The sequence below is a fragment of the Mytilus galloprovincialis genome, chromosome 9 (genome assembly GCF_965363235.1).
Source record: "Mytilus galloprovincialis chromosome 9, xbMytGall1.hap1.1, whole genome shotgun sequence".
Lineage (NCBI taxonomy): Eukaryota > Metazoa > Mollusca > Bivalvia > Mytilida > Mytilidae > Mytilus > Mytilus galloprovincialis.
The window spans coordinates 52,100,395-52,125,004 of record NC_134846.1 but is presented as its reverse complement, the minus strand read 5'-3'; the positions used below and the strand labels follow the sequence as shown (position 1 = coordinate 52,125,004).

At 32.5% G+C, this 24,610-nt stretch overlaps 1 protein-coding gene across 1 annotated transcript in view; it reads left to right on the top strand.

The window, feature by feature from the left end:
• LOC143045253 (polycystin family receptor for egg jelly-like) overlaps positions 1-24,610 on the top strand; it is an 88,185-nt gene that overhangs the window by 39,952 nt on the left and 23,623 nt on the right. The window contains exons 15-24 of the mRNA XM_076217630.1: positions 2,138-2,368; positions 2,548-3,004; positions 4,018-4,184; positions 7,632-7,802; positions 10,227-10,387; positions 10,824-11,559; positions 12,787-12,907; positions 15,146-15,384; positions 22,157-22,331; positions 22,528-23,754. Of these exons, the coding sequence (XP_076073745.1) occupies positions 2,138-2,368; positions 2,548-3,004; positions 4,018-4,184; positions 7,632-7,802; positions 10,227-10,387; positions 10,824-11,559; positions 12,787-12,907; positions 15,146-15,384; positions 22,157-22,331; positions 22,528-23,754 (3,685 nt within the window). The remainder of the gene's footprint in view (positions 1-2,137; positions 2,369-2,547; positions 3,005-4,017; positions 4,185-7,631; positions 7,803-10,226; positions 10,388-10,823; positions 11,560-12,786; positions 12,908-15,145; positions 15,385-22,156; positions 22,332-22,527; positions 23,755-24,610) is intronic.

Here is a 24,610-nt window from a genome sequence, read left to right as displayed (position 1 = left end):
TTTTATAGCAGTTCATTTCGAAACATTATAATAAAACAAAGGATAATATTTAAGCAGAAAAACCATGTACACGTATTTTATAGTAAAACTGGGCCATTCTACTATAGTTAACATATTCAACTTTTTTGTTAAATTTGAAGGGTCATATGACTTTAAAGTCGATATCACACACACATATTTTCAATTTGAACAAAAGCTGTATCACGTTTTCTGATATATATTTAAAAGGAAATTCCTAGTCACTTATTCAAAATGCAGAATAAATCAAAGGGACAACCAAAAACCGTATGTTGAAGAAAGCTAGATAAAAGGTTAAATCACAAAAATACTGAACTCAGAGGAAAATCAATTCGGAAAGTCCATAATCACATGGCAAAATCAAATAACAAAACGCATCAAAAACGAATGGACAAGAACTGTCATATTCCTGACTTGGTACAGGCATTTTCAAATGTAGAAAATGGTGGATTGAACCTGGTTTTATAGCTAGTTAAACCTCTCACTTGTAGAACACCACGAAAAATGACCAACTAAAACAAAAATCATACACAAAACTTTCCACCGGAAAACAAAAAGTGGACTCTTATGCTGTAGAATGTACTTCCTGCTCCATAAGGGACAGCCAACCTCCGATGATACGTCACATTCAATGATTTCACAATCACAAAAAAAAGACGGAATTACTAGTGCAAGTGAACATGATACTGATTATCTGTGAAACAAATATAATTCATTAGGAAATTTTATGTTGTCTGCAAAAATTTTCAGAATTGGCATCAACTTTACAATTAGAAAGACTTGGTTCAAAACATACCTAGAAACATTTATGACAATCGGTAACTATAATCTGAGTCATCAAAATTGTGGCTTTGTTACGAATGTTTCATAATAGTGGAAAGCATAAAAAAAAAAAAAATATGAATTGATATGATATATATTTCGAAAATAAATTAATCAAGGCGACAGTAGTTTATCAATATTCAAATCTCGTAGCTCGATTAAGGGGATAAAAATTCAGCTAACAAACAAAAACTGATTGAATCACACCAACTTCAAAAGAAGCGATCCCGGTTGCGTCGACAGGGAATCATTCACCTGCTATCCATACCTTAAACCGGTATAAAATCTTAATTTAAGTATTCTTTTTTGTACGAAACTCGAAAATTTAAATGAAACTGCCTCCGCTTTATTGGGGAGATAATGCATTATTGTGGTAATAAATACAGAATGTTTAAAATAAACTTGTAGAATATCAATATGACTGTAACTATTCATACGCTTTTCACAGCTATAAACTACGACACACGTGATAATTTTACTTTTCCAATTGTTATCTATTTCTTGTTCACTCACAGTATGTAGACTTCAGTGATAGGGTATGGAAGTCTACAGAAGATTCATCAATTGGGACAACATCCCTAATTCGCCTCGAAATGAGGAACTCAAAAGTCACGTGTAAAGATAAAATCTCTGTGTAGTGATATTGGACATGTTTCTATTTTTTACAAATGACTGAACTTAACCATTTGTGGTGATTAGGAAAGTAGAGAAACATAGAATAAATGTGTAAAAACTATGGAGCTATTAAATGTGTTCAAAGTATTAAATTTTCAAAGAACTTATTGTGTTAAAAGGGGGATATTTTACCACAAGAAGCCGCATCACAAAAGGATGTTCGGGGTATGCTAATTTACGGAAAAAGTAATCTCACTTCGTACCCCGAAAATTTAACCACATATGTGAAAATGTCACAGCTTCGAAATGAGATATCATACATATCCAAGTTTACGATATGGACTGAGCTACAGGAAAAAACGTTACCATTACCGCCTATGTAAAAACAGTTAAAGATCTTGACCCAATTGCACTCTTATCAAAACAGTTGGAATGCCAAATCGTTAAATTACCGATTGTGCCCTATTCACAGATTCGACATTTTGACTTAGTATGGATTCTCAAGGCAGATAATGAATATATAGTAGGAGACGCTTTCCCATTCAACGCACCAGATCTTGGTCCATTTTGAATTCTTGCAGTTAATGGATTTATGAGATTGAACATCGGTAAACTATTGTTGCCTCAAGTTTTATCAAAAAGGTTTAAAGTAATAAGTAATTATTTTCCTCAATATTTTCAGGCATCATTAACAGATACATCAATCGACACAGCTTTGCAAGTGATGAATGACCAGGGATTGAATATGATATGTAAAGGCTGTAAAACAATCTTCAACACAAAACATGTAAATCTTTACATAATTAAAGCAAGAATTCAAGAGAGCTCCTTTAGTGAAGAACCAAATGGTATACTCCAGAACTCGACAATTCCTATGAGGCTAGGCGATATGAATGACATAACTTCACTTGGAGTAAGAATGCCTAATTTTACAATTTCCAAATTATTTTTATGATAGTTGATCTAAAAGCTAGTATACCAACCAACTGGAAATAGCGCTTTTAGTACTGTGTGTTTACTATTAAAAAATTAGACATTTTGGTAATTTGCATTTCAAGTATCAAATATAATATATTTTATTTTGTATTGTAGATTGCAGATTTCCCACAGAATGTGTATATAGCCGGTAGTTCAGACACAGCTTTAGTTACGTCAAACGTCCATAAGTTGTTTCTAAAAGATAAAAATTATGAAACTTTTATTCCGGCCAATTTCATGGTTGCAATTAACCAAACTACTCGAGCTTTACAGTTTTCTCAGAACATACCTGTGTACACAGAAGGGGATGCTTCTAATCTCTTTTACCACTCATTTTTCTATCGTGACAATGGAGACTACGTGTGTGTGTCAGTTCTTCCAGTACAGGGCGTTCCAGATTGTGTTACGTCATATGACGTCTATGTCAAATTCGATTCGCAGCCAACTCACTTAAATTATGACGCCAAAGGAAGAACATCACCTGACAATGACAGAATGATATGCTTCCCTCCTCAGTTGTTTTCTTCAACGGGTGAGATGCATGTTGCCCTGCATGCAAACAGTAAAGTGGGTAAGCCATTAGGAACAAACATTAATCGTATTCTGTAAAGAAATTGAGTTAGATGCTCTAACGGTAAAAAGTAAAATCACAAAAATACTGAACTCAGAGGAAAATCAAATCGAAAAGTCCCTAATCACATGGTAAAATCAAATGACAAAACACATAAAAAACGAATGGACAAAAACTGTCATATTCTAGACTTGGTACAGGCATGTTCAAATGTAGAAAATGGTGGATTGAACCTGGTTTTACAGCGCTAAACCTCTCACTTGTACGACAGTCGTGTCAAAGGAGTAGGTTCAGTAAGACCCCTTTTTGGCCCCAAAATATAGCATTTTTGGAAAATTGTGAAAATGTAATCTTTAAGCTATATTTTGGAACGTAAAATGCTTCTGCTACATAAATATAAGCTGTTTTTGACAATACAATGCACAAATATCGCGTTATAGCATCATTAAGTCATGCTAAATTACTGAACTCTTCAAAATGTTAGCATTTTGGTTAATTTTTAGACGGTTGAAATTTGAGGGCAAATCGGCCCTTACCGGACCTACTCCTTTAATAATATTGATTATGATGCGTGAACAAAGCAAACAGACACAATCAGTAAAATTGTCACAAATAAAGGTAAAAGGTCAAATTCAGTAGGTCCCTTTCGTGAAAAGGGAACGGGATTGTAGTTACGATATAAGGAACATGTCCGATATCGTCTTTGTAACAGATATTCAATTACGGTGAACCAACTCGTGATGGCGTCCGTACAATCTACGTAGAGATAAAGACTCAAATAAGTGAAACCATTTAATCGTGATATTACACATGTATTAAGTTGACTTTAAATAATATTAAGTAACTCCCAAATAGCTTAAAAGTTTATACAGCAAACTGTTGCTCCGAGAAAACAACTTTTTTTCGAGGGGTAACAATCTACTCTATCAACGTCTAAGATATGTGTACTTTAATGTACTATACTGAATGGTATGTTGTCATTGTCTAGTATATTTTTTTTCTTCGGTTGACAGGTTTTGGATCCCTTGGTTATGTATGGGAACCAATCACCGGAAGATATGCTAATAGGTCATACAACATATCAGAACCAGAACTGATGCCATATAATCTGCATATAGTGACGTCAAATTGTAAAGAGTGGGATCCCAAAAGACAATCATGGGATTCAATCAACTGCGAGGTAATCAATCTTATATCTTTACATGATTTTTACTGTTACCACATGATTTAAATGTAGAGATATACTAAAATAACTTAAGTCTGAGTTTTTGTCTTTGTTTTTTCGAGAAAAAGGGCAGACTTTTCAAAAAACTAAGGATTTTCTTATCGCCAGAATATATTACCTTATCACTATTTGGCACAACATTTCGGAATTTTGGGTCCTCAATGCTCTTCGACTATGAACTTGTTTGGCTTTATAACTATTTTGATATGAGCGTCACTGATGAGTCTTATGTAGACGAAACGCTCGTCTGGCGTATTAAAATATAATCCTGGTACCTTTGATAACTATTTATACCACTTGGTCGATGTCACTGCTAATGGACGTTTCGTCACCGAGGGTATCACTAGCCCAGTAGTCAGCACTTCGGTGTTGACATGAATACCAATGATTTGGTCATTTTTATGAATTTTCTGTTACAAAATTTGATTTTTTCAAAAAAACTAAGGATTTTCTTATCCCATGAATAGATTACCTTAACCGTATTTGGCACAACATTTTGGAATTTTGGGTCCTCAATGCTCTTCAACTTTGTACTTGTCTGGCTTTATAACTATTTTGATCTGAGCGTCACTTATGAGTTTTATGTAGACGAAAGGCGCGTCTGGCATATTCAATTATAATCCTGGTACCTTTGATAACTATTTGTGACTGATATTTATGAAATTAACATATACTCGCGTCAAGAAAAGGAAAGACATATTGTAAGGATTTGCAATGCTGTTCGGGGCTTCATAAGGAAAAGTTTATATTCATTAGTCAGTTTCGACTGTAAAACAAATGTAATAATAAAAAGACTAATTATAAATATTTCAAAAAATTATGAAATGGATATTGCTATAAACCAATTAGAATACCCCATATTTGAATTTTCAATTCACAAACATTAAAAAAATGAGAATACAAAAAGCAAATATACACAGAACAGGTCATAATGATATAGTAAGTTTTTATGCACATTAATTGAAATTTTACAAATTCATGAATGTCGTTGTAGATGTAGTATTTGCATGCATTAACAATGCCTCTAACATGTCTAATGTATACAACTTTAAAGGCCCATCTCATGTTGGTACATTATAACAATTAATCTGTTTACAAGGTCTAAGTTTTCAATGTGTATTTATTAATTTAACGACAGTTAAATATTAGACTCAAGTTTGTTTTTCTTTGTTTAATTTCCTGGTTTTAGGATTTTTGAGGTGTATATAAAAAAATGGTTACAAAATCCTATACTTAAGTGGTGTCTATTAAATGAAACAATTGAACAAAATGATTTTAATGTTACGATAAGATAAACTGTATAAAAAAAAAGAAGATGTAGTATGATTGCCAATGAGACAACTATCCACAAAAGACCAAAATGACACAGATATTAACAAATTTAGGTCACCGTACGACCTTCAACAATGAGCAAAGCCCATACCGCATAGTCAGCTATAAAAGGCCCCGATAAGACAATGTAAAACAATTCAAACGAGAAAACTAACGGCCTATAACACCTATGGATGCCTTTTATATTGGTGTGTGTTTTTTTTAGCTAGCTAATACGTTTTAAAGATTTGACTGAATATCAATGGAATAAAATAATAGACACAATATACTTGGGAACAATTAAGTCCTTAGGTCGAAAGAAAAATGACAATATCATGACTAAAATGAAAACAATGAACAGACAAAAAAACAGTATACACCACACCACACACTAAAATAAAGGTGAGAACCAGTCATGCTGCTTAAAACAGTACACATTTGATGATAAGGCGCATTTAGTGATGTCAAGGGAAAGAGAACGAAATTGTGGTGAAAACCATTGCAATATTTGTAAAGATATGACTTCACCTTGACCATTAGTAACCTTTTGGTCAACAACTTCAATGTAAGCACAATCCTCTATTAATGGAATAAGAAGTAGAGGATGCAAAGGGAACGATCGAACACCAAACGTTAAAGTTTAACAGAAAGTCCAATGGTCAAAAGAAAAAGAAAAACGATAAAAAAACAAACAACAGTGTACAAAACACTACACAAAAGAACCGAAGACTGAGTCAAATCCTACAAAAACCGGTGTGATCTTTCGTGCTCCTAAAGGTGATATAAACCTGATTTACCAAAAAAACATTCATCATATTACCATTGACAAGAAAAAAATCGTTGATCAGTCGCAACCGAAAGTGTCATAATCGAAAAATATAAACAGAGGACGGGGTTGTGGTAAACATAATTTGAACATGATAAAGTCCGTACATCATTATACGGAACAGATTCTTTCGAATACCTGGGAGATATATACTCCATATGCAGGTGCTGATATTTGCTATATAGCAGTATGAAGTTCACAAATGGAAAGCTGAGATCATATATTTTCTCGTAAAGTATAATACTTAACTGGTCATTATGATTAAAGGCTTGATAAAGGTCAAGATGTAAAAATAGACTGAGCTTCATCTGTGGGATTACTCTGACTAAGACGAGTTAATGCGAGTTTATTATTTGTTGTATGCATTTGGTTGTACTGATGTTTTTGAAATTTCTGACCTGAAACTGGCAACTTACCTGGAAAGCTGAACAGGCGACAGTCCATAACTTGTATATTATTATTTTCATTTGCGTTCTAAATTGCCATTCTAGAAATAATTCTCAGCAAACATTACAAGATATAAGATATATGTAAAAAAAAAAAAATCATTTTCGTAAGCTTTCACTGTAAAGGTTCGTGTAGTCTTTATAATGCAATAGCAAGGAACTAGCTAAAAAGTGTAGCGGATCAATTAGAGCAATACAATTTGAGTATGTGATATTGATATAAATTTGTGTTGGTTATTTTCAGATGGATTGGTTTCCAAGGCAAGATATCATAGAATGTACATGTCGTCCAGCTTTTGGTTTAACCTTTGGTAACACTTTTTATGTGGCGCCAAATACAATCGATTTCTCAACAGTGTTCTTACGTTTTGATATAACCAATCAAGGTCCTGTGATCGGGACTATTATAACAATATTAGTGATTTACGTACTGTTACTAATTTGGGCGAGACATCAAGATAAGAGAGATATTGCAAGGGTAAAATTGTTTCACTGATTTATTTTTGTAAGTGTTGATCTACTGAAAATATAAAACAAAATTAAAGTATCAAAATCAAATGCAATGAAGAATAAAAACCGGTGTTTTTTTATGCTTTTAAGTTTTTACTAAAATTAACTGTAGGCAAACACAATTAAGAATCATTGTGCACGGAATATTTTAAAAATATTTTGATCATGTTGTTTATCCTCCAGTATGGATTTAAAACTATTTTAAGTCTTCAGTGACACATATGATACAATCTAATAAACAATATAAAAAAATTGGAATGTTACTAAAATTTATAAACATGAATTCAGTCAGGATTTCTATCTTTTTAGTGGGGAGTTACTCCATTAATTGACAACTTCGTGGACGACACATATTATTACCTTGTAACAGTCTATACAGGAATGAGGAGAGGGGCAGGTACAAAGTCCAGGATAGGCTTTATAATTCATGGAAAAGATGGGGGTACAGGAATACGGGAATTATATGATGGCGTCAGATCGGTAAGCCTGTATTCTTTTTAGTTTTAAGTTAAAAAAAAGTAAAATCTTCACACATAACAGTTTTATCATATTATTTAGTTTGTTTTGAATATGATTAAATGCAATTCGTTTTTCTCGATATCAAAGTTGACTTTTTTCCTTATGTCGTAACTACAATGCCCATCCCTTTTCACGAATGTGACCTACCGAATAAGACTATTTAACGGATTGTAATAACATAAGTAACACGACGGGTGCCACATATGGAGCAGGATATGCTTACCCCTCCGGACCATCTGAGATCAACCCCAGTTTTTGGTGGGATTTGTGTTGCTTAGTCTTTAGTTTTCTTTTTTGTGTCTTCTGTACTATTCTCTGTCTGGTTGTCTTTTTTATTTTTAGCCATGGCGTTGTCAGTTTATTTTCAATCTATGAGTTTGACTATCTTTCGTCCCTCTTTTCTGCGATCTAGATCCTTATTGTTGTAGTGTTAATTTCGGACCTTGAAAAGAAAACAAATATAATTATGTGATATCTTAATCGGTCATGTGTGAAGGACTTCGAACTATATTTTGTTACGAACGTGATAATTTTCAATTGTCAACTTCCAATTTCCCAGCAGTAGTATACTATCTGTGCATATATAAAGAAATAAGAAAATATAGTATGACTGCCAATCTGTTTACACTATACAGACGTCATTGAAAACGGATGTGCTACTTACAAACAAAATTGAGGAAACAGAGTAATGAGGACGAGCCAGTGAAATTGAAACTTCATATTTTATGGTCACAATCACCAATGTGTTGACCAATACGATCGCCTGTGTCTCAACTCATTAGAAACATTTGTTCGCGGTCTTAGATTATAAGATACCAGAATATTATGATCTGTAAATTTACCGAGAGTTCCAAAATTGTAATATTACAGATAACAGGCTATTATTTGAACTTGGAATTATTTTTAATTATGGAATTTGCTTGATTTCTTGTTATTGAAATTTTTAATAAATTCCATGTTTATTCTGTACTGAAATAGTCTGTGCTGCGCACAACACTGTCTATTACAAGGAAAATATTATATTTTCAATAGAATGTACTGTGCCGCGCACAACACTATGTAACCAAAATACATTGTACGGAAAATGTAATTAACTGCTCAAAAGATCATAATACCAAATATCATGGAATTTATTAAAAAAATTTAAACACAAGAAATTATGCAAATTCCATAATTAAAAATAATTCCAAGTTCAAATAATAGCCTGTTAGATGTCGCTTTGTAAGTCTGATCTGTTGATTTACCAAGTGTGTTCTACTCCTGATGACATTTTGACGAGTACGGATTTGCATTGCGGGAAAGGCATGCATAGCAGGAGACGCTTACCCTATTGATGCACCCAATATTGCTCTTTCAGGAGTTGATGCGAATCACACATATTTTACTTGTTACTTTGATATATATAATGACTTAATACATTGTTCACAACAATACAAATTCGTTGATTAATCTTATGCGCTTTAGTTCTCAACCAATCTTCATTGTCAATTTCTAGATGAAAGTAAGGATCTATATGAGGCAGATTTTTTTTCTTTTCTTTTGTTACCTCTTATGACAGCGGACTCTGACTTCTCTGAAACTGATTTTACTGTGCATATTGTGATGCGTTTGTTTTTTTATATATCGGCAAGAGGTATAGGGGTAGGGTTGAGATATCAAAAACATGTTTAACCCCGCCGCATTTTTGCGCCTGTTCCAAGTCAGGAGCCTCTGGCCTTTGTTAGTCTTGTATGCTTTTTAATTTTAGTTTCTTGTGTATAATTCGGAGTTTAGTATGACGTCCATCATCACTGAACTAGTAAACATATTTGTTTAGAGGCCAGCCGAAGGACGCCTCCGTTGCGGGAGCTTCTCGCTGCGTTGAAGACCCATTGGTGGACTCCGGCTTTTGTCTGCTCTATGGTTGGGTTGTTGACTCTTTGACACATTCCCAATTTCAATTCTCAATTTTATTAACTGTATCTGTGGTATCATTTATTTCAATTTTGATAGAATAGATGCTTTCAAAAAGGACACCGACCATTGGAATTTATTATGCCAATTTAAAAATGAAAATAATTTACCATTTAGAGAAAAATAAAAAAAACGTTTTAAAACATCTTATCATCGTTTCAAATTTTGCCAGGTGAAGGGCAATAATTGTGTATAAATTAAAATTGCAATCAAAGGGTTTCACTTTAGAAGAACTAGTTTCTGTTTTTCCCATGTCACATTGCAATAAAATTGTAATATACATTCAAAGAGAAATTTTTGTCCTTTTACGGATCCCCAATACGCATTTTAAATTGTTACGGTTTTTTTGTGGAAATAAAGAAAAACAATATTGTCGTTTCATCATGTATCTTTGTTTTGTATTCAAACAATCTCATTTGATTTCAATTTCAGGAAATACCAGCTGCAAGTGTTGTACATTTTCTGATGTCAACACCATATCCGCTAGGAGACTTAAGCTATGTTTACATATGGCATGATAACTCGGGTGAAGGCGAGTCTTCATCATGGTATTTAACTCGTGTTGATGTTGAAGACATACAAAAGAGGGAAAGGTAGTGTGATTATTTAAATCAGGGTAGTTTATATTCATAAACTGCATTTATTGATGTTCAGATAATCCAGATTACAATATATATCTTCAATGTTGAACTTTTAGAGGCGAAAAGGGTCCATCAAGTAAAATGTTTGACAATTTTATTTCTTTATATGACATAACCTTAGAATAATCCGTGTCGTCTAACAAACACTCGGAAATCTAATTTAAAACCTCCAAATTCAACAAATTTGAAGTATTTGGTACTTTGTTTTGCCAAAAATACGCATCAGAAAAATTAGAATGCATTTTCACCTTTTAGTTAATGCATTGTGAGATACATTATCTCGCTAATTTAATGAATACGGTTATTTTTCATTCAAATTAGTAAATAAGTAAATATATTATATGAATTCCATTGAACTTTGATATGTACATCTTAAATCTTCATGCAGGTTTATTTTCCTATGTGGTAAATGGCTATGCTTAGATACAGTTGATAGCAGTGTAGATGCTATCCTACCAGTTTGTGGGAAAGAAAATGTCACGACGTTCTCAAATATGTTTACCCTGAAAATAAAAGATAACTTGGCTGATAACCATATGTGGATTTCAATATTCTTCCGGCCGACAAGCAGCCATTATACAAGATGTCAGAGACTTACATGTTTCCTGTTATTTGTTTTTTTAACAATGATAGGAAATGCAATATATTTTCGTGATGAAGACCAGTATTCAAATGCTGGATCAGATATTCATGTTGGTCCCTTTTCATTCTCACTGACAGCAAGTTACATTGCATTAATATCTGCTCTAATTTCAACACCTACCACCTTATTAGTAATTTTGATGTTTAGTAAAAGTAAATACAGGGAAACCATTACTGACACTACAAATCCTTCACGAAAATATAGAATACCGGTATTGGATTTTTGGTTGGATAGAATATTGGCAGAGAGTCGTGAGTTAGAGAAACCTCTCGTTTCAAAGGGACTTTTCAACACTGAAAGTACTATTTTTCCATATTGGTTTCAATATATAGCATGGATTTTGGCACTATCAGGAATAGGAGCATGTTCCGTCTTCTTGTCTCTTTATAGCGTTGAATGGGGGAAAAATAAGTCTGAGAGATGGCTCGGACAGTTTTTTCTGTCTTTCTTTAGCTCGATCTTTCTACTAGATCCATTGAAGGTAAGTAACATATAGTTTAACAAATTTAAAATATATATTTCATTATTATAACTAATTTACTGATCATCTGTTAAAAGTAGACGGATATTGTTATCCAGTTTAGTCCAATTTGTGTTTTGTTCTTTTCCGGATTTTATGTTTTTTTTTATATTTTCGACATTTGCGGTCAATGAAAGTGGTAATTGTTTTTTCAAATATTTTTCGAATGCTGTCAAATATATCGGGATCATTTAGACAACATGGTAAAATTGTTAACGTTGATTTTATCATGTTTATTACACACAATTTGTCTACGATTGTACTGAATTTAAATAATAATTGAGAAAGGAAATGGGGAATGTGTCAAAGCGACTACAACCCGACCATAGAGCAGACAACAGTCAAAGGCAACCAATGGGTCTTCAATGTAGTGAGAATTCCCGTACCCGTAGGTGTCCTTCAGCTGGCCCCTAAAAATATGTATACTTGTACAGGGATAATGGACGTTATACTAAACTCCGAATTATACACAAGAAACTAAAATTAAAAATCATACAAGACTAACAAAGGCCAGAGGCTCCTGACTTGGCGGGGTTAATCATGTTTATGAGATCTCAACCCTCCCCTTATACCTCTAGCCAATGTAGAAAAGTAAACGCATAACAATACGCACATTAAAATTCAGTTCAAGAGAAGTCCGAGTCCGATGTCAAAAGATGTAACAAAAGAAAAAAAATGAAATGACAATAATACATAAATAACAACAGACTACTAGCAGTTAACTGACATACCAGCTCCAGACCTCAATTAAACTGATTGAAAGATTATGTCTTCATCATATGAATAGCAGGCATAATCCCTCCTGTTAGGGGTTTAGTATCATACTATCATAAAATATATGAGAAGAAAATAACCCGTGCCATGCCAATAACTGGTTTTTTTTAAGTACGGATATTGTTTGTTTTACGTTTGCTGTTTTTAAAGGCATTTCAACTTCAAGAAACCTGATGTCAACCTGATTTCTTTGTCCGGATTTGACTATATTTTCGTTTGATCAGCTCTTTAACTTTTGTTTAAGCATTTTAAATCTTCTAATCATTCTAGACAAGACATTAAATGTCGACATTTGCATCTGATTCAGACAATTTATCCCGTTTATGTTTTTATGACCCGTATGCATTACTGTTTAAAGGCACCTTATTGAGAATTACTGGTTACATAGTTGATAACTTGTGTTTTATTCAATAGATCATAGTTATGTCTGCAGTATTTGCAATGTTAGTAAAGCAAACCAACAAGTTCAGACCTACAGGACTTGAAAGGTCATTCATTCTCAAAAACTATAGGCACACTTTGGGATTCAAAATAAGTAAGTGATTGGTGCATGTGAGACATTTTTATGTATTTGCTTGGCATATAAATATTTAAAACGCAAATTTGTCTGTCATTACCACTAATGACTATATTTGCCTAAGACTGGTACGTTAATGGGATTCTAAAATCGTGGATAAATTTGAATTTAGCTCGTTAGATAGTCTCTGCTAACAACTATTCAAAACGTTTTAGATTTTGGTCGATTTAGAAGTAGGATATTGACCATGGATCTCAATTGAAAGACAACTGAATGATGCATATTCCGGCTTTGTATAATTCACTTTTGGTGCATGCATGACTACGATACTTATAGGTTTCATAACGAGTGATAATTGTTGATATCAACTCGAGTTTATTATTTCTATTAAAATAAAATAGCTAGAGCTCAAAGCAAGTATTGTCTTACTTCCTATGCATGTTTTTGAATTTGATTGGTTAAATGCAATCGCGTGGAGACCGTGTATATTTCATATTGGGTTAGTAGGCGTAGTTTATTTCAATACACGGAAAGTAGTGATGTTACGTCCTTTTGTTAGGAAAAATCTGAAAGATTTCAATAATCGTAGAAATTGATAATGAACGATTGAAATAAATCCATAAAACACATCAAAAGCTTTCAAGTTATTATTGTTGGCATTTGTCAGTAGGTTCTCAATATTGCAGACTTGATCACTTTGATAGCCCACTAGTCTAAATACCACATGTTAAGATAGTCGGTAAGATAAATTCGTTAAACAGTGTGCTTGGCTCTCACCCCATATGAAATTTACTGACCCCATATATATCGTATATATATAAAAAAAAAAAAAGAACATGTGGTATGATTGCCAACGAGACAACTGTCCACAAGAGACCAAAATAACACAGACATTAACAACTATAGGTCACCGTACGGCCTTCAACAATGAGCAAAGCCCATACCGCATAGTCAGCTATAAAAGGCCCCAATATGACAATGTAAAACAATTCAAACGAGAAAACTAACGGCCTCATTTCAATAAAAAAATGAACGAAAAACAAATATGTAACACATAAACAAACGACAACCGCTGAATAACAGGCTCCTGAATTGGGACAGGCACATACATAAATAATGTGGCGGGGTTAAACATGTAAGCGGAATCCCTAATACACTATGTACTCTAATAATATCCAATTCTCACAAGTTGTTAAACCTTTTTCTCTTATGGTCAACACTGTCATTGTGTAAACTAAAAATTCAGCGGATCGTTGATCTAATCTTTTCCACATTACACGTATGACGTCATATGTCATGTTTCGTTGTCAAACTTCAAAATCAGACATTTTAAAGCTTTTTGTACGCTTCAGAATGTAATAAAAATCTTCATATCACTTTTTGGTAAAAAATCCGTGCGGTGTTATACGAGAAATATCTCTTCATGGAAGACATTGATAACAGGCCACAACCATATAAGAAAATAATTTCGCTTACGGTTGTGGCCTGTTATCTATTTCTTGCATGAAGGGGTATTTCTCGTATCACACTGCACTGAGTGTAATACAAAAAATTGATATGAAAATATGCGTTAATTTGATTGACTTATTAAGCATCAGTAGACGATATTACATTTCCATTGGCTATTCATTAGGTCATTTTAAGGCTTTTGTACGCTTCAGAATGTAATAAAAATCTTCATACCACTTTTTCGTATAAATCTCTGTGCAGTGTAATTCGAGAAATGTCCCTCCATGGGAGATGTTGATAACAGGCAAAAACCATATGAGAAAATGTTTTCGCTTACGGTTGTGGCCTGTTATCTATTTCTGGCATGTAGAGATATTTCTCGTATCCAAAATATGCACACATGTCTGTATCGATATTCAAAGAAATAAAATATAATAAACACTAATAAACCAGTTTCGAACTGTAAGGATCATTCTGATCTGAACACCCCTTAATCTTTTCGGTACTGTTCAGAAATTTGTAGTCAATTAAGATATAAACAGTCAATGTTCTGACCGTTCAGTAGTTGTTAATTACGTTTACAAAATAATTACATTCTGAATTGTCTAAACATTTACTGGACAGTACAGTATTAACTGCAAGTAATATGTCAGAACGGTAATGAATTTCAAACAACAAAATATCAGAAAGTTTTTTTAGTTTCAGACTTATCAGATGGTTTTTTAAGATTAATGTGACTATTTAAGACTATATCTGTGAAGTGAAAGGAAAATAGCAGGTTTATCTAAATGTTTACAATTTTTGCAGATAAACGATTGCCTGCGTCACCACTCAACCATTCGAAAATAGAAAAAGCTCGCAACGAAAGGCATGAAGAAATAAAAATAATGGAAAGTATAGAACAAGTCCTCATTACGTGTTTCTGTTTATGGATTATATTTAGCATAAGCTACAGTTATAAAGATGACAGATCTTATAATTTTCATCAAAACATTGCCACCAGGCTTCTGACTCCTCAAAATAAAACACTGCAGCAGTTTGGCAAGGTAAGGTAATGCTTCACAGTCAAATTACAAAACAAACTACGTTTATTGAGCAAGGTAAAATATTTAAACAAATCAAAATACCTTGTACAATAACCCTGGTAGGACAAATATTTAATATGACACATTCACACTAGAAATGCGTGTATTTGGTCCTTGATGTATTTACAAGTTTCAAATGATTTGGTGGATGCTTGCCAAATTTATCATCCGGAAATAAATATTCAACTCTGGAAATTTTTTTGAAACAAAATATTTTGTGCATTTTATATTTCATCCTATATGTATTTGATAAAATAATTAATATTAATTAAATTAATTATTTTTTAAAAACACTCCAAAGAATGTATGTGTCTCTTTACGTTGTATATCTTATAAACTAACTCTGGTATTTCTTAATTTTCTGAATTAATGTGTAGTGTTGTAGTGTTGTAACTAGATTTCTATCGTTTCTTAAGCAATTAAAGGAAATAAGTTATGTGATATCTCTATCAAATATAAATGCCATTACGCTCATTTTTTAATTAAAAAAACAGGTGTCAGGGCATACATTTTTCTAATGAAACTAAATCAGGCAAAACTTTTGGCGTGCTCTGGAAGAATACATATTCTTTCTTAAAAAAACAAGCATAAATGCATAACGTTCTTTAACATCATATTTCAAGGATTTATGACATACGTGACGATTTCCTGTCAACTTCCCATTCTCTACAGGGACTTACCCTTTTCCCTATCGTTTGACGTTTACATATCTCAATTGACACGTAACGCGCATGCGTGTTTACATGATACTGGCTTTCTTTAACAATAGTGTGATCCTGACGGAAACAACTCCAGGAGGAAGACCGACTAGAATTTTGTTTTACGGTCACCATCATGAACTGTGGTGTCTGTTTCAACTCACAATGTCCTGTTATTATACCCCCGCTTTAAAAAAGGGGGGGTATACTGTTTTACCTCTGTCTGTCAGTCCGTCCGTCCATCAGTCCGTCCATCAGTCCGTCCGTCAGTCAGTCAGTCAGTCCGTCCCATGAAACTTTCGTCACATTTTTCTCAGGAACTACACATCCACCCTTTCTGTAATTTGGTATCAACATTTATATATGTCAGCCACACCGTGTGATGCGTTTTCAGATTCATCACTTGACAACTTCCTGTTTACCGAACACTTGTCTGATTTTACACATGATAGCCAAGTTGAAAATTTTCGTCACATTTTTCTCAGGAACTACAATACAAGGATTTCTGAAATTTGGTTTCAGGATTTATATAAGTCAGCTATACCGTATGATGCGTTTTCAGATTCATCACTCGACAACTTCCTGTTTACTGAACACTTGTATGATTTTACACATGATAGCCAAGTTGAAAATTTTCGTCACATTTTTCTCAGGAACTACAATACAAGGATTTCTGAAATTTGGTTTCAGGATTTATATAAGTCAGCTACACCGTGTGATGCGTTTTCAGATTCATCACTCGACAATTTCCTGTTTACCGAACACTTGTATGATTTTACACATGATAGCCAAGTTGAAAATTTTCGTCACATTTTTCTCAGTAACTACAATACAAGGATTTCTGAAATTTGGTTTCAGGATTTATATAAGTCAGCTATACCGTGTGATGCGTTTTCAGATTCATCACTCGACTACTTCCTGTTTACCGAACACTTGTATGATTTTACACATGATAACCAAGTTAAAAATTTTCGTCACATTTTTCTCAGGAACTACAATACAAGGATTTCTGAAATTTGGTTTCAGGATTTATATAAGTCAGCTATACCGTGTAATGCGTTTTCAGATTCATCACTCGACAACTTCCTGTTTACCGAACACTTGCATATTTTTACACTATTAATATTATCCACTTGCGGCGGGGGTATCATCAGTGAGCAGTAGCTCGCAGTTTCACTTGTTGCGGTCTGAAATCTTATAATCAAGAATTGCATCTGATCTGTCAATTTATCAATTGTGTCCTTCTTCCTATTATGACAATCAAACTGAATATAGATTTACATGGCGGATGATGTGTGGACTCATTCGGTTTCTATTGGTTTGTAGATTTGTCGATTCCCTCAGGTTCTGATTGTTTTTATCTAGATTTGTTTATTCCAGATGGATTAACGAGATTTGAACATTGATAGACTAATATTGCCTCCAAGTTACCACTGATGTAAATTCCTACTAAATATAGTTATATTGAGAATAATGATATCAACCTATAATGTAATTAAAAACCACCAAAAGAACATGTATTTTGATAGGGCAATAGTAAAATCCGGTTTAAAATGTTATATCAACGTCAAATGATAGCTTATTGTACGCTGATTCTAAAAAACATATGGTTGATATATAGCTTTTTTTCTTGGCTTTAATTGTTATGTTGAATAAATGCATGCATGATTTAGCTTACATATACACAGCTACTTAAATTGCAATTACAAATCAAGTACTGTAAAATACAGGTACCTAAATATTACAATAATTTTAAAGGAGCAAAATAGTACTGAATATTAAAAGTAGATTTCCAGTACTACAGGGTTTTGAAACAGAAATAGTACCTATGCAAAAGTAGCTGTGTAGGTATTATATGTTATAATGTGATTTTTTTTTTTTTGATTTTTTCGTTCCGCATTTTGTGTTCAGGTGTTTATATATCTAGAGAAAATGCATGCTTTAGTCTATTTCAATGTGTGTTAATTTATAAGATCACCTTAAGAAGTGTATATATAAACAATTGGAGGATGTGCGAAGTGCTTTTTTTTTATACCTTTAAGACTCTACATTTCTTAAAAATAAACATTAAGATTGAAATAAAACATGTACATTTTGTACATTCAATACTCAAAAGAGGATAGAAATTTATACCTTAAGGTGAGCTTTAAAAAAATGAATATTTAGTGTTTGATCTCAATTATAATAAATTAATAAATTGTGTATGCTTATTTAAATCCAAAGATGCAAAGTGACACCTCACATGTTGTAGTGATGTGATATAAACATAAGACAAACTTGACCAGATCGGATAAAGAAGCACATAACAATGGACATGTTGTGGTGTTAAGGTGCTTCTTGTGTGATCTCTTCTCTTTTGTCGACACAATTTTTTAATGTTTAAACCTAATTTATTAATTATAAGTTTGTTAAAAATGGTGTTTAAATATTGAGATGTAGTACATATTATTATGCAGATCAGTACAAAACTTAGTCTGGCCTAATTTTGATCTAAAACAAATTGAGTTATCTCCCCTAGAACACATGTAAATCTACATTAAGATCAGAAATATCTTCGTTTCATATTATATGTTTTAAATGTATTCTTTTTCTTTTTTCTTTGTTTATTTTATGTATATATTTATTACATAACATGGATTTCTGGTATTTGGCATATATATGAATATTTTGTCAGGAAGTTAAATATTATGAAATCAGTCCTGATGTCTCGCATGAACTATTTTTTCCTTTGTTTTTACAAATATCATACTTCACAGTTGAAGAACAAATATCATGATGGAAGGAAAAAAACATTAAAATAATGTCCTATAATTGTCAAAGACTTCACATGAAGGAAAAACGGGGAGATATTTTTGATTATCTTAATTCAAAAGATTTCAATATATATTGTCTCAAGGACCATCTGGTGGGATTGGATCTTAATATTGAAGACAAGAGATTTACTCTGATAAATGTTTATGGGCCAAATATTGATATTCCCTGCTTCTATGACAAATTAACAGAAATTATAGATTTCTTTGGAAATCAGCTCTGTATTATTTGACTGTAATCTTGTTCAAAATTTCAACCTTGATACCCATAACTATATAAATATAAACAATCCAAGATCTAGAGAGAAAATTTTAGAAATTAAAGAATATAAGAATCTTGTCGACCCATTCAGAGAAATATACCCTGATGTTAAAAGGTTTACATGGAGAAGGAAAAACCCTTTTAAACAATCTAGATTAGATTTCTTTTTGATTTCTGAAAGCCTTATAGATAACATTTGTGAAGTAAACATTGGTAATAGCTACAGCTCAGTGATTTTGACTTTAAAAATAAATGAATTTATTAAAAGCAGAGGCCTCTGGAAGTTTTATAACTCTCTCCTTCAAGATCCTGAATATGTAAAACTAATTAAACAACAAATTACTAACACAGTTTAGCAATACAAAATGCCAGTGCATAGAGGGGATGCTTTACATAGTATTGATTATTTAGATATTGATTTTTCAATTAATGATCAACTATTGTTGGAGACCCTTCTCCTTGAGATTAGAGGTAAGACTATTTCTTATTCAAAATGTATAAAAAGAGAAAGGACAAAACAGGAAATCCAACTGACTGAGGAGATACAAAATTTAGAAAATGAGGTAAGTATAGAGGACACTCTTGATGAAATAGAAGCCAAAAAATGTCATACTTAGAATTTTGAGACAGAACAAGGTTAAAGGTCAATATGTTAGGTCAAGAACCCAATGGATTGAAGGAGGAGAGAGACCAACAAATTTCTTTTGTAATTTAGAAACACAAAACTTTGTCAATAAAACTATAAAAAAACTAGTTACTGATGAAAATACTGTAGTAGAAAAGCAAAAAGAAATTTTAATATAATGAAAAATATTTTATGAGAAAATTTACAAAAGACAAGAATGCCTTAAAAAAGTAAACCTATCAAGGGAATTACCATCTTTGACATCTAAATTAAATGATATCGAAAAAGAATCATTAGAAGGTAACATTTCTTTTGCTGAGTTAACACAAGCTTTGATTAGGATGAAAAATAATAAAAGTCCTGGGTCAGATGGTTTTACTGCAGAATTTTTCAAAGTATTTTGGATAGACATTGGAAAGTTTGTTTTGAGGTCAATAAATTATTCATATCAGATAGGGAAAATGTCTGTCACACAGAGACAGGGAGTTATCACATGTATTCCTAAAGAAGGCAAGTCAAAACAGTTCTTAAAAAATTGGCTTCCAATTACACTTTTGAATTCAACATACAAACTAGCTTCTATGTGTATTTCTGAGAGGATAAAGTCAGTTCTAAACAGAATAATTGATTCTGATCAAACAGGCTTAATCCTGGGTGGATTTATTGGGAAGAACTGTAGACTTATATATGATATTTTACAACTTACAGAAGAAAATGATATCCCTGGTATTTTATTACTCATTGATTTTGAGAAGGCCTTTGACTCTATATCATGAGCCTTTCTTTTTGAAACACTGAAGTATTTTAATTTTGAAGACTCTATTATGAACTGGATAAAAACATTTTATAATGATGTTACATCTACTGTCACCCAGAACTGCTGTCTGTCAGACTTTTTCCGTGTGGAGAGAGGCTGTATACAGGGTGTCCTTTATCTCCTTACATTTTCTTGCTATGTGCTGAAATATTAGGCATCTTAGTAAGAGGTAGTGATGAGATAAAGGGTATTACGAGAGACGATTCAGAGTATATCTTGTCTCAATATGCAGACGACACATCACTTATTTTAGATGGGTCGCCTTCCTCGCTGGCTGCATCTCTCCGTATATTACAATTCTATGCTGAGATATCAGGACTGAAAATTAACTTAGACAAAACAAACGTTATATGGATAGGTAGTCAAAAACATAGTCAAGACAAAATATGTGTAAAGTGGGGACTGAAATGGGGTTTTAGTACCTTCAAATTATTGGGTATCACTTTTGTGTTGATTTAGATAGAATGTTAAATCTAAATTATGCTCCTCGAATACAAGAAATAGAAAAAAATATTACAAAAATGTCAAAACAGTCACTTACCCCGTTTGGTAAAATAACAATTATAAAGTCATTAATTATATCAAAATTTAATCATCTGTTCCCCTCCATCCCAGGTCCAGATGATAATATAATAAGTCAACTTAATAGTAAAATTTATTCATTCATTTGGGACGATAAGCCTGACAAGATAAAGCGGGATCTTCTAAGTCAGGAATACTTCCGAGGGGGGCTAAAAATGATTAATTTGAGCAATTTTATACAAGGGTTAAAACTTACTTGGGTTAGAAGATTATTTAAGTCAAAGTGTACATGGATTCAATTATTAACCTCCACCCAAAATATAAATTTTACAGAGTTGGCTTATTTTGGAATTATTAAAAAATCAAAAAACAAATTTTGGGATGAAGTTTTTCATGCCTGGAAAACTATGTCAAAACTCGGACATTCATTTTATTTTGAGGAAGTCATTTCTACATCTATATGGCATAACGAACATATTAAAATTGATAATGTCAGCGTTTACTATAAAAATTGGGCACATCATGGGGTATGGAATATAAATGACCTGTTAGATGAATATGGAAATATATTAACGTATGAAAATTTTGAAATTATGTTAATTTCAAACTCATTTTTCTACAGTTTTATGGACTTATATTAGCACTAAAAAAGTGACTACAAGACATTGGAATCAACACTGAAAGAGAAAAAACATCAGGCTATTATACCTTTTAACTTTAATATTTTCTTCAAGTCCGAAAAGGGCTCAAAGGACATGTATACTATTTTAAACCAAGGAATTTTACCTACAGATTTCAAAAGCGAAACCACAAAGCACCGTTGTGGCGGAAGAAGAAAAAAAATAGTAATCAGAAGAAAAAACAATAGATCTTTCCACAAAAGTGGAAAGAACTTATTATCTAGTTTATAAGGAGTTAGAGACATATTTAAGGTGGGACGATCCTTTAAGTAAATAAGTGCATTAAATAAAGAAACACATAAACTAATATTTTTTTTAGATAACACACGTCAAGGATTATATGAAATGGCTGCGATATACAGCGTTTCCAGAGTTGTATCCTGAAACTGATTATACAGGAGAACGTTTACATTGGAGACTAAGACAAAATTTCCATGATTTGACAAGTTTCAGAGTTGGACCACCTCGACTGAGACAACTTCGGGTCACAGATTGTAAGGACAATAATTTTATCTTATATTATAACGTTCATATGAAATTCAAATTACATTAAGACTTAAGGTTGGGTTATATTCATCAATCATAGTATATGTAGTAACAAATTAAACAGAGTATTTAAACATGTTTGCTTGAAACAAACACTTTTACCAAACAATGTTTTACAGATTGTTATTTTCTTTTTATTTGCAGCTTCTGAAGTCTTTCCATTTTTTGGTAGAATTCGAACGAGACCGAAATATGACTTACCGATGGAAGAAAACAGAGATTTTTGTTTTGGTTGGGTTAGTGGTATATGTGACAAAGAAAGAGAGGCACGTTCATTTTCGTATGCTGGGTGGAAATTCACGAGTGCCGTTGATATATGGGGTATCCCCATACCTGGACGCTATAGCACATACGGAGGTGGCGGATATATTACGGAACTAGCTGTAAACTTTGATTTTTCAAACAGAACTTTAAACGAATTAACAGACTATTTATGGATTGATAGAAATACACGAGCTATTTATCTAGAGTTCAACTTATATGCACCGGGTCTCAACCTATTCGCGTACAACATGTTTTTAGCAGAATTCCCTGAGACAGGAGGAATAGTTACCTCGTATACTATATATCCATTCCGAATATATTTTCATCTTGGTACGAATGGTATCTACACATTAATTTGCGAAATATTATTTTTATTATTTTTAGTCGCTTTAACAGGCAAGGTCGTGTCAGGTATTATAAAGAAGAGAAAAACGTTTTTTAAAAGTATCTGGAACATTCTAGACTGTTCTTGCATTACCCTGAGTTTTGTGTGCATTTCAATGTATGCCGGACGTCATATTCTTGCATCACAAACCATGGAAAAATTCAAGGAAGATCCGAAGCAATTTATAAATTTTCAGCATATTGCAATATGGGACTTGTTGTTTAATTTGCTGCATGCTACTTTGTTATCATTTTCAACATTAAGATTGGTCGGTATTCTAGGATATGACAAACGATTTAGTAAGATTTTCTTGGTTTTGAATAATTGTGCAAAGGATTTATTCTGGTTTGGTATTTTTATTCTTTACGTATTTTTGTGTTATGCCGCTCTAGGATATTTGCTATTTGGAAAATATATTGAATCATATCGTGATATATTTGAGTCTATGGGAACATTATTCATTAGCATGATTGGAAAGAGCAAATTCACAGAAATAAATGAGAAGGATCCAATTATAGCACAATTTTATTTCTTTACTTTCATCCTGCTGATAGTATTTACATTACTGACCATGTTTATAGCCATTCTTGGTGAGAGTATCAGTGCAGTACATACCATAAACAAACGAAGCAAGGCAGAAGAATTGATTGAGTTTTTGTGGAATAAATTTAAGAATATGTTCGTAAGGAAGTCAGAACCTACGACAAATTACAAAAAGCAACGTAAGTGTTTTTCTAACAAACAAAAAAATTCTTGTCTCTCAAGGAATATAATTACGAATTTTAAAAGTATAGGATATTGATGTAAGTTATTAAAGAGAGCCCATCGCATGTTAATAATAATATTGTGGTGCGATTTTAAAAGTAAAAGGGATATATGTCATTTAATTATCTATGATGATTCTATTTATACCAACGGAAGGGATATATTTTTTATTGTTATTTAATTATAAGTAATATGGATTTTTTAGCTGACATAAAGTCATTTTATGTTTACTATACCTCACTAGATTATATTTACTTTAAACAACAACTTTTGATCATTTGATTTAACTATGTTGTATATATATATACATATATGTCTGACTATGTGTAGTGAAAACGGATAATGCTTTTAATATTCACAATTTCTTTCATGTTTTACAACAATCTTCAGGTGAAAGGCGAATAAACTATGAGACGGTAGTTAAGTACCAATTGTAACGCTATTGAAAGCCTTATGCGCATTTAGTCATGGCTCGAATTTGTTAATAAAATACTGTTCCTTTATGGATCTTCTAATGTCACATTCTACATTAAATTTATAGAACAGGAACGGTCTCATAGTAACAATTATTCGGCAATATTGGACTTTTTTTATTAAGATATATATCTGTCTATACTCAAGACTTTTAACAATTTGATATATTAATATATGAAATATATTTACACAGTTTTTGCTGTTGGATCAATTTATTTCACGTTAAGGATGTTTACTCCTCCATTTTTTAATTTTTTTGCCAGATTTTCGGAATCCTTGGCTTTTATCCATGTATTGTCATTAAAAAATTGCCCACTAATGCCTACTTTTCTTTTTATA